At 37.6% G+C, this 11,378-nt stretch overlaps 1 protein-coding gene across 2 annotated transcripts in view; it reads left to right on the top strand.

Moving 5' to 3' along the window:
• Positions 1-11,378, top strand: part of PIGK (phosphatidylinositol glycan anchor biosynthesis, class K) — a 75,777-nt gene that overhangs the window by 11,816 nt on the left and 52,583 nt on the right. For both annotated transcript variants that reach the window (XR_775322.1, XM_010582531.1), the window contains exons 7-9: positions 270-387; positions 1,143-1,253; positions 6,716-6,888. Coding sequence is in view for 1 of the 2 variants with exons in the window: in XM_010582531.1 (XP_010580833.1) it covers positions 270-387; positions 1,143-1,253; positions 6,716-6,888 (402 nt within the window). In the remaining variant the exon portion in view is untranslated. The remainder of the gene's footprint in view (positions 1-269; positions 388-1,142; positions 1,254-6,715; positions 6,889-11,378) is intronic.

Genomic DNA, 11,378 nt, shown 5'->3' with positions numbered 1-11,378 from the left:
TTACAGGAGCCACCCCTGTAACCCCCCCTGCTACCAAAACCTTGCCACATAAAACCAATACAAGAAAGAAGAGTTTTAATTTTTGTTTTCAGCTTCCTGCAGTTACAGCTGCTTAAATGTATTGCTTTGACTAAACTCACATGTTACAATCAATCAGTGTGAACTCTTCTGTTCCTTAGGTTCCTAGCAGCTATCCTGGTAACTAAAAAGCAAAGTATGTATATGTTGTTTAAAGAGAGATGGGTAAGGAGGCTGTTTATTTCTTTCAGGTACAATGAATTGTTATTTATTATTGATACTTGTCAAGGAGCATCCATGTATGAACGATTTTATTCACCTAATATAATGGCCTTGGCTAGCAGCCAAGTAGGAGAAGATTCTTTATCAGTAAGTAGATTTTTGTGATCCTGAAGACAATTTTCAAAGTACCTGAGCTAAAAGCATAGGTCCCATTGACTTTTATCTAAAAAATTCCCTTCTAATTGCTAAGTGTGTAAGGTATTTAGTTACAAAGTGTGGTTTTGAAAAAACTTTTAAGTGTGCTTTTCCTGCTTGTTTTTGTGCACTGTCCCAAAGACCCAGGCTAACAATGGATTTCTGTGCTTGCTGGCCAATTTATGCATTGCCTAGGATAGGAAGAAATTTTATGGGAAGACTGCTGGGAGGTTTGTGGGGAATATTCAGTCTAGGACTTCTTACACGTGATGCACAAAAAAAGTACCCGCTACCTTTCAGGTTTCGTAATTATATCCCAGCTGAGTTGCAGAAGGAGCGATAGGAGAGAGATCCTAGCCAGATCAAAACCAGCAGGTCAGGATTACCTTAACCTGTCTCTCTCAGCCCTGTTTTCCAAGTCCAAAGAAGCTTCAGACAGCCCACAAATCTGTACTGGACATTAAGAAGTAGGGGTTCCCTGCTTTTTTGCAAACACAGAGATTACCAGGATATAGCCCAGAAAAATGAAGATAAACTGTATTATTCAGCCTGTCAACAATACGTTTCTTCATGGCTAGTAATTTTCTTTGCCTAAGAAGAAAAAAACATGCTTAACTTTTGTAACATGCTATTACATTCTGTTCCCTCTCTTAAATACTGAGTTCTCTCCTGCAAATGCTGAATAACTGCTGTGTATTGTTTTTAAGCATCAACCTGATCTTGGGATTGGCGTTCATCTTATGGACAGATACACATTCTATGTGCTAGAGTTCTTGGAAGAAATTCATCCAGCCAGTCAGACAAATATGAATGACTTAGTAAGTAGAATATTCAACATTCATGAATATGCTAATGACGTTAACAGTTTCAAAACTAATTTATTTTGTCTGTAGGGTTCTCCAAATGCTTTTTGTTCTCCTGCTGTTTCTCTGGGAAGCAGCTTTGAGGGGAGGGTCTTTTTGCCATTATTAAATGTAGTTGTGTAACACTTCAAGGATTGTCCTCTGTGGAAGTGGTTTGCTGGCTACAGAAAACATTAACCAAAATTAGCTAGATTTTTTTTTTAATGATTGAAAAATGAATGAAGTATTCATTTAATATTCATTTCAATGGAGTGAAGTATTTGCACATGAAAAATGATAGTGGGAAGCTTCTAAAATGACCTTAATGAATAGGAGACACTTTGCAGATGGGGAAAGGCAGCCATTGATATTATTTTGCAAAGGTGATTAAACAGTTAAAATTCTATCCGTGCACTCACAAACACTGCAGAGACTAATTTCTCTCTATATCTGCTTAGATTCCAGAGTAATATATGTCCAAATACATCAGGTTTTGGAGTTAATTATATCTTAGGTAAATATTAATTGTAGCTTTCAGGTACAAGGCAGGAGGAAGAAAAAAATACCAACCAGATAACCTATGACAAATTCTATGAAAATGCCTCTCTAACAGTTAGATGTATACACTGGTGAGACTACATAAAAAGTAACCATATTTTATTTACTCTATTAACCCTTTATACACGTTCCCATACTAGTTTCATTGTAATAATACATTATGCTTTGGTGCCTTGTAGCTGTAAATCCTGACATGCTGTGTCAGTGATCTAAGAGCCACCACTTACAGAACACGTTGTCTTTGATTCATTTCTGTAAAAGGAGCAGCTGCTCAAAAGTTTTATGCCACCCTCTGTCTACAGAGGATGGTGTTAGCCTGGCTGCTAGATGTGTAGTAGAATTCACTCTAAACAGCCCACACTTGACAGATTTTGTGTTGTTAACAGAATTGATTCAGTGACTAAGATTCAAGATTCATTTACTGCCATGGGAATGAAATTCTGTCCTGTAATTTAATACCCTCTGATCATGGGGTACAGATAACTTAAAAATAAATCTTGTTATAGAAGAATATGCAAGTTCTCTATTGATTAAGTATCTTATTCTAGCCAGTTCATTCAAACAGCACTTTAGAACTCTATTCTGTAAAGCAGAAAATGAATTGATGTTAAAAAGAAGTCATAAAAAATTAACAGTGGTTTCTACTGTATAAGACACCATCTGGGAAATGGTGTAACTGGTCTAGCCAGCTGGATATTAATCCAGTTGTTGTGAAAATTGTAGGAAACTTGTTAGCTGGCCAAGTAGTTTACCTTTTGAGCTCTTTGAAGAAGGTATCTAAACATTCTTCCTTGCGTTTTTGTTTTTGCTTATATGCCAAACGCTCAGGAAGAGCTGTGGGAAGTTAGCCCATACTGGTGAATTCCTTACATTGTGTTTAAGTCATCTTATCGTACGTCGATCGGCTTATTGTTCCTCAGGGAAGGGAAGAGAATGGACCCAAATATATCATGATTTGTGATGATCACGTACTGAGTCATAATGTGCACGTATTTCAGCAAACATGACCTCTTGATTTTGAGTTCATGCTTTTCAGGACTTCATCTAAGAGTTCCAAAATGACATATGGTTAGTCCATGGTAAGGATATAAGCCCATTTATTTGCCAACAGTTACAGGAGATACTTTGGCACTGGAATGCACTGTTAGTGTTGTGCTGGTTTAAGAACAAAGACCTACTGCTTATCCAAGCCTGATTTTTTTTAAAAAATAATACCATCCAAACTCAGGATAACATATGAAGTGGCTCACTAACTAGCCTTAAAATTATTAGCTAATGTTTAGTTGTTTGATCTTATGATATATCTAATGTCTGCTCTTTTAGAAGTTGTCCTGGTTTCAGCTGGGATAGAGTTAACTGTCTTCCTAGTAGCTGGTACAGTGCTATGTTTTGAGTTCAGTATGTGAAGAATGTTGATAACACTGATGTTTTCAGTTGTTGCTCAGTAGTGTTTAGACTATAGTCAAGGATTTTTCAGCTTCTCATGCCCAGCCAGGGCACCTGACCCAAACTGGCCAACAGTGTATTCCATACCATGGGACGTCCCATCTAGTTTAGGAACTGGGAAGTGGGGGGGCAGGGATTCGCCGCTCGGGGACTGGCTGGGGGGCGGGCGGCGGGTGGTGAGCAATTGCCCTGTGCATCATTTGTACATTTCAATCCTTTTATTACTACTGTTGTCATTCTATTAGTGTTATCATTATTATTAGTTTCTTCTTTTCTGTTCTATTAAATCATTCTTATCTCAACCCACGAGTTTTACTTCTTTTCCTGATTTTCTCCCCCATCCCACTGGATGGGGGGGGAGTGAGTGAGCGGCTGCGTGGTGCTTAGTTGCTGGCTGGGGTTAAACCACGACAGAAGTACTGTGTATTTGTTACACCGCTTCTATCCCATCACCTCTTTACTTCTCTCCAGCTACTCTTAAAACAGCTTCTCTTCACATCCACCTAAGATTTGGATATTGCATTCCTGCAAAGAATGAGACATCTTTTTTCATAATCCACTCCACCTACTCCCCACCTGCTCCATCTGTGTTGCTAAGGGATAGCATAAAGCTGTGCAAATGACTGAGTTTCGGTTTGATCACAATTCCAAAAAAGTAAAGACTAAATTGAAATGTCACACATTTGAACTTTTAAAATGAGATTCAAATAAATTTCTAAATGGGATATCATTTGTCATAAAATACCTAAAAATGTTGTTAAGAAAAGTCAAGATAACAAAGTTCCCGTTTGGGGGAATTGTTTAGCTTTAGTTGAATAGTATCTTATTTAAAAAAAAATTGGAAGAATCTACACATGAACAAATGTATTTCATTTAGCCAGTGTTCCCCCCCCCCCCTTTTTTTTTTGTCAGAAGATGTCAGTTATTAGTGTTAATCTGCTGTGGTGTAATTGCTTTGCAGGTCTTTTCTCACACAGGTACTATATAGGTAGATTTTTAATACTGAAGCCTTCTTCTCAGTGCCATTGCACATTTTTTTTTTTGTTCAAGATTCATCTCAGCATCTTATGGTAGGAAATTGTTGTGGGACAGGTTAGAAATAGTTGGGTGCAGTATCAATTTCCCACTTTCAGTGCTGATGCAGTTGTTTTGGGACATTTATACTCTCCTGAGAGCTTGGAAGAGAGGCTCAATGGTATAACTGCAGCATAGATTTATGCATCAAATAGCAGGATTAAAACAAATACTTACTTTTATTGCTTACTTCAGAGACTTAGTTTTTATGTTTGAGCCCTTAGTTGGAGCAGAGTTGAAGAAAATTTATTGCATTTTGGTGAAACTGAAACTTAAGAGGGTTTGTGTGCATTGACAAGTGGCTTTGTAGGGGAAGTGTGATACTGATGAGTCTAGTTCATTTTCACTTCACAGGGAGGATAACAGAAAGATTTGATCTGCCCCTATCATTTCTTCAGCAGCTGTGTGATACTCTGTCAACAAGAGAGTTGGGAATCATTAAAAAAGAGCTCAGTGGATATGTGTGCTTGTATGCTTCAGTTAAGGTAAAGGTGAAAGTGAGCTGAAGTCTCCCTGGACCAGCAGCCTAATGCCATATGCTTACAGGCTTAGACAAAAAAGACAAAGTATGAAAGAGAAACTGTAATGAGGCAGAAGGGAGGAATGGGGAGATAGAATCTGTCCTCTATGAAGAAAAGCCAGGTACCTTGTTTCCTCTCTGGGAAACTTTTTAAATGTAGGGCTTCTGTTGTCCTAAGAGAAGAAGCCACAGAAGCCCATGCATTTTGCATCAGGCTGAGCACAGAATTTCTGCTAGGAAATATGGACTGAAACTCACAGGTTTTGTCAGTCATAATCTGGGATACTTGAGGTTGCATCTGCATTGAGCTAATTAGGAGCTATGATTTTGTCCTAAGAATGCAACCTTCTAAGAGCTGACCCATGACTAATGTAATTAGGTGTATGAGCTCTGGACCTAGTGCCTGATGGACCTGTTTGTGAAAATCACTTGGAGAATTTAAGATTAAGGAAGATGAGTACCCATGTGGAGAGCATCCTTCATAGTCCTGTACGTTCTTCTGTTCTGTTAAATATTCTATGTTGCTGGAGTATACAAGGACTCAATACAACCCACGTGGTTACCATGATGTCTGCGGGCAGCCCATGAGACAGTTGAATGGACAGCAACGTTTACTCACGGAACCGTCCAGAGCACTGTAGAGCTAGCGCCTCTGTCTAGCAGGGTTGTGTGTCTAGCTCCTGTGCCTAGTAGGGTTGTATGTTTGGTTGTGAAGTGCCTTCTGATGACTGAGACGTGAACTCAACTTTGCAAGCTCATCAAGGAGGCTAGAGAGAGTGAGGCCTTAGACTGCATTTCATGGCACTTTAAGCTATGTAGCATTATTAATGAAAATACAAACCAGTTATTATTTATTATATTACATTACGTGCATTACAAGATGCCTTGAAATAAGGAATCTTTCCAGGTGGGAAATATTAGAGACTTTTCTGGCAAGTGTGGTAGGACTTGGTGTAAAATGGCACTGTGTCCAAAATGCATTGGTTTTGCCTTGAATATCTGCTGGGTAGATAACAATCTTGTTATTTAATAGGCATGCTGTCTTGTCAGATATTCTAAATGCTACAACAAATTTGTCACTGTTATGTCTTCTGATTTTCTGCAAATGTTCCTTTATACAGAATTGAGTCCGTTGAAAACAGTTTGTTAGTCCTGGTTTTGTCTTCCAGGTGTTGCAGTGTGTGCTGGATATAGGGGATCTGATATGTAGACAAAATACGTTGGTAAAATAAATAATAAGGTATACAGCTAATTTGTAGGTTTGGCAGGATGTCTTTGTGAACTCAGTGTACATAAAACACTTGATATTTGAAGATCCTAATTCTTCATTAATTTGCAGACCATAAACTAGAAATAAGACCCAAGAGATTTTTTTTCTTTTCGATCAAAATGTAAATTCTTGCTTCTTTATGAAGCCTTTACTATTAGCTACTTATCAAGGCTTGTTTAACCTTGCATGTCTCCCTTTGGTAAATACGAAGAATTTATACCCACTTGTGCTTTTTGGAAGGTTATGGCAGCATTGCTGCATCTGTATTCAGAAATACATTTGTGCACTTAATCAGTTAGATGTAATTGATGGTTGACTTTCACAGAAGCATTTCTAAACTCAGATGGCATAACTGTGAGGATAAAGGTTTTCTGAATTGCATAATCAAGATGTTTATGCCTTTTAATGTTTTTGTTCAACCATTTTTTTCAGCTGTGGAGCTTGTACTGAAACTAGTGCAAGTTATGTGTGGCATTTATCTTTCTTTTCATAGCAATTTCTTTGTGGAAGGTATATGTAGAGACTGTTATGAATGAGGAACAGGATATGATTCTCCATCTTGGTTTCCAGTTTCAGGTCTGTCCAAAAAGTTTGTGTGTTTCTACACCTGGGCACCGAACTGATCTCTTTCAGCGAGACCCTCAAAATGTTCTGATAACAGACTTCTTTGGCAGTGTGAGAAAGGTGGAAATTACGACAGAGACAATTTCTTTGGACCGTGACTTAGCTGTTTTTGAAAGCAAGTAAGTAGTCATTATTTAGACTTGATTTGTATAGGTCTGTGCGACTGAAACGAAATAGTCATGTAACTGTAAAGGAAAGAAGAACTCTGGTTTCCTGGCATTTCTTACAAAGAATCAGGGAGTTAGTATGGACCTGCTACTGTGATAAAGTTGGGGTTTGTCAGCTGAAAACTTTGTTTAAAAATGCTCACCCCTTTATTCAGGCTTGTAAATAAATACTGCTAAAGACCAAGGTGTGAATGTCAAAACCAAAAAATTGTCTAAAATTTTCTTTCTTCCTTAACATTTCTTCTTTAATGTGCAGAAATATTTTGTTACTGTAAATTCCTGCTTGTAATAGTTTACTCCCTCAGATAACCTCTGAGTATAAGCCATCAGTTAGTTGTTTCATAACAACTAGCTTTTTAATAAATGCTCTGTTTCTGTTCTGTGAATTCTCTGGCTTTTGACATTAACTGTCCTGGGAATTTCTGTTGCTGAGATGCAACAATTCATTTGAATAAAATTGCTGGTGCAAGTTCATTGATAGAAGTTGTAACAGGGCTTCCATTATTTTGTGGGTGAAGAAAGAATTATAAACTACTTTGTATTTTTGGTATTCTGTTGCCACCTATTGGGAACATGTAAAGGAAGATGTGCTTGTTCTGTAGAGTTTATTTAGCATTGCCCTTCCATTTCTGTTGCATCTTTATGTTTCATGATACTGTCCTCTAGGAGGGGGAAAAAAAAGGATTGAAATAGTCTGCTATGCCAGGGATGAAATATTTTTCAACTTGTACATTTATGTAAATTGTTGTCCAGCTTGTTTACTGTTGCTCAAATCAAAGAACAAGTTAGTGGATAGCAGTTTTATTAATTTTAAAGATAACAGAAGCTCTGGTCCTCATAATTAAAAATATCCTACACGGTTTAGTGTATTTCATATTTTATTTTCGTACTGTATTTTTATCTGTATCATGCACGTTAGTACTAACCATATATATATCTTAAGCTAATTCTGTGACGCCTTAGTTTAGAACAGTATTTAGTGACACTACATTTGTTTTTTCTCTGAAGAAAAAAAAGGTTTTGGCAAATAACAGACATTTTGCCAGTCAAAAACCATGATGAAAACTTATCTATGTGTGTTTCAAACTTGTGGAAGATTAAAAGGAGAAATAGGTTTTGGACAACTTTACTGTTCTGAAACAAGAAATGACTGGTTGGTGCCGATATACGAGGGGTTTTTAGGTATGTTGACACACCAGTGAATTGGACACATGGAAGCAATGTTCAGAAGTGGGCACTCATGCCCAGAGCGGAATATTACCATTGTGAAATGTTCTGATACTTAATGAAAGCTGTATTACATTACATGGCAATTCCAGTTAACTTAAATCTGTGAAATCGGAAGGGATAGGAACATGCTGGTTTAATAGCTAAATAGTTCTCCTTTAGCTTGGGAGAGTCTTTGAGAACATGTACACCTAGGAATGGAAGCGCACAGCAGCAGCAGCTTATGGAATACTGCCTCAAGTCTGTAACATGTATGACCATTTTTAAGTGGCCTCATGTAAAACAGCAAGTTATTCATTGTACTATATTCAGATACAATTTTCCAAAAAAGTACTTCAGTTCTCAGTTTCATGTTACCACTTTGGAAGACTTTATAGAGAATGTGTTTTTAATGGAGAAGAAAGTATGGTCTTTGTAGAAAAGTGCTGGGAAATTGCAGTATAATTGTATAGGTAGTGATGTGGAGTGCTTAATAAATTTCTTAAACAGAATTCTGAGGTCAGCACCTCTTAGTATGGCAGATCTGTTTTGCTACAACAAATTTAAGAATTATGGGTTGAAGTGAATTTATTAATGTAAAATGTTAATGCTTTTTAAAAATGCAGTTTTGGAGGATCTGCTCTGCAAGAACTCGTTACTCTGGTTTTATTTAAAGACTATTATAAACATTACACACATCTATTTCTGAGGCTGTTAAGAAGTCAGAACACTTCACAAATTATCTGATCTTGGAATAGATACTACCCAGATTGTCCCAAATTAATGTAAGAATGACCCTTGAATGAGAGAATGTGAGTGCATATTCTTAACCTCTGCAGTGTTAGTTAAACCATTCTGTGCATTTGGGAATGTGATGGCTGTTGATGCCCCAGATTGCACATTTATGTAAAATAGCTAGAGAAAGATGGGGCTGGCACAGCCTGGTTTATTCTTTTTGGTATCACTGGGAGAGATCTAAACCAAGCTTATTAAAAATGAATAATCCTTCCAAATTAGTCATAAATAATCTTGTTCATGTCTAACACTGTTTTAAAAGCCTTTGTGAAGAGGAAAAAGGTCATGTAGACTTGAAATTGTGCCCCTTAAAGGTTTGCAAGAAGTATTTACCAGGAAGTATCTGATAGATCACAAATATATACCACTAATATGAATTTTGATGTATTACGTTGGTTACTGAATGTGCAGATCTTTTTTATTCTGACAAAAATCTATGCAGAATCTTAAGTCTTTTCCTTTTTTCTTTATTGCATTCCAGTTACGGGTTTTTTTTCCCCTAAAAGATAATTTGCAGAGGTTTTATTGGTTTAATATTTGATACAGTCTCTTGGCTTCATTCCTTTATGAATCATTTCCTCTTTGTTTTATTCTTCCCACAGTGTTAGCTTGATACCTTTTTCCTTTTCCTTTTACACACTGGTGGCAGTAGAATGCTACAGAATATTTGTGTTACGGAGCATAACCAGAAAATGAAATGCAGACCTCGACTCTAATGCAGTCTTAAGTAGTCCACATTAGATGTGGTTTGTTTGTTTTAAAGTTGCAAGTGTCCTATGTGCAGATAAGGCATTAAAAACCAAACTAACAAAAGACATAAACCACGGATTACACAGATAATGGGTAAAGAAGATGCTGTCACGTGAGGCGTGAACGTGTATTGGGATTGTACTTGCTGGCAGAGTGAGTTTTCGACTAACCGACTGCTGTGACTTTGCCAAATCTTTTCAACAGAAGTTTGTTCTTTTGTTACACAATTGCTTAGCAATTAATTAGTAATAGGGATCCACTCCCAAGATCAGCGTGATGTATAGCTGTGCAACCAGATCAGAACTGGCATTTTCATGTTGAGCACAAGCTGTGACATTTGACGAGTGAGGCCTTTGAAGTTTCCTTTGGCTTTGGCTGAGACTCATACAAAGAACAACTACTAATTAACCAAAAGAGGCTTGCTTTCTATCCACGTAGTAGTAGGTGAATATTTGTGAGTAAAAGCTTTAAAAAATAAAAAGAAGAATCCTCTGCTGTTTCCTTTCTTCATAGCTGTTTCAATCTAAGCTATGTTCACTTCAAAGGGCTTGTTCTGCAGCTGCTGCAGTCCTGACTGGGTTTGTAGCTGCCGATTTTAGCAGAAGACCTGACAGTCTGGGCGTTCTGGGGCTTCAGCTGATTATATTTTTGTCTAAATCTCCATAAAAGAGCAAAAAGTAAACATTAAGGAGTAGAAAAAATGCTGCGTCTTTGGAGAAGGAGCCTTGCAGAGTTCAGTACATCTAATAATTAGGGGTGTTTTCTGTTAAACTTGGATTGTAACGCTACAGCCCATTGGAACACTTTCTCCTTTTCAGCTGCTATCATGAGGAAAAGATGTGTATCAGCAGAAAGTGCTGGTAAAAATTGGGATGTATATTTCTCCTGAGGGTAGTAAGAAGTGAATTAAAGACAGCGTCATATAAAACCATCCTAGTTTCATTGCTTTTGAGAATTGGGCTTCATATTTAATACTTCTGTTAAGAAGAATTGTGGTACTACTGGCAGTGACTGTTTTCCTAAAAATAAATAAATTGGCCACTTGTGTTAGGAAGGATGCTTGTGTAACAGAATAATTGTAATTGGTTCATTTGCAGTATGTTAATAGCTAATGTTCTCTCAATCTATTTTTTTTGTGTTATTGTCTCTTTTCTGTCTCTTTCCTGTCTTTTCTTTTCCACCAGTTATTTTCAGTTTGATGTGCTTAATAAGTAAAGTCGCTGTTGTGTATTCCTGAACCCATGGGGATCCAGTTTGTGAACGAATAGGTAATATTTTTGGCTAGTAGATGCTGTTCAGCTCAGTGGGCTTTTCTTAAATTAAAAAAGGCTGGGTTTGTTCTGAGATCACTGGTTTTGGTTTTGTTTTTTTTTTTTTTTTTTAACCAGATGCCTCAGATTTGTAATTCTTTCAAGTTTTGTAGATCATTTTTAGGACTAATTCTGAAAGCTCTTGTTCTCCGAGAAATTCCCAGTTCTCGTTTGCATCCTGACTTGCTGTTACGTGAGTGATAAATTCATACGGGCTCCCCCCGCCCCCCGTTTGCGTTTCCCACCCGGTCTTTATGCGAAGGCCTCGAAAGATAAAAGTTGCCGGCTTTCTTCTGGTGACGTGCCCTGCGTTGCAGAAACAGGTTTGGGCAGCGCTCCCCGCCGTGCGGGAGGCGGCTCCGGCTGAGCCGCAGCCGGTGC

This window comes from Haliaeetus leucocephalus, unplaced genomic scaffold (genome assembly GCF_000737465.1).
Source record: "Haliaeetus leucocephalus isolate CR32 unplaced genomic scaffold, Haliaeetus_leucocephalus-4.0 Scaffold848, whole genome shotgun sequence".
In the NCBI taxonomy this organism is placed as follows: Eukaryota; Metazoa; Chordata; class Aves; order Accipitriformes; family Accipitridae; genus Haliaeetus; species Haliaeetus leucocephalus.
The sequence above is the reverse complement of the archived record's forward strand: the minus strand, read 5'-3'. Positions and strand labels throughout refer to the sequence as shown.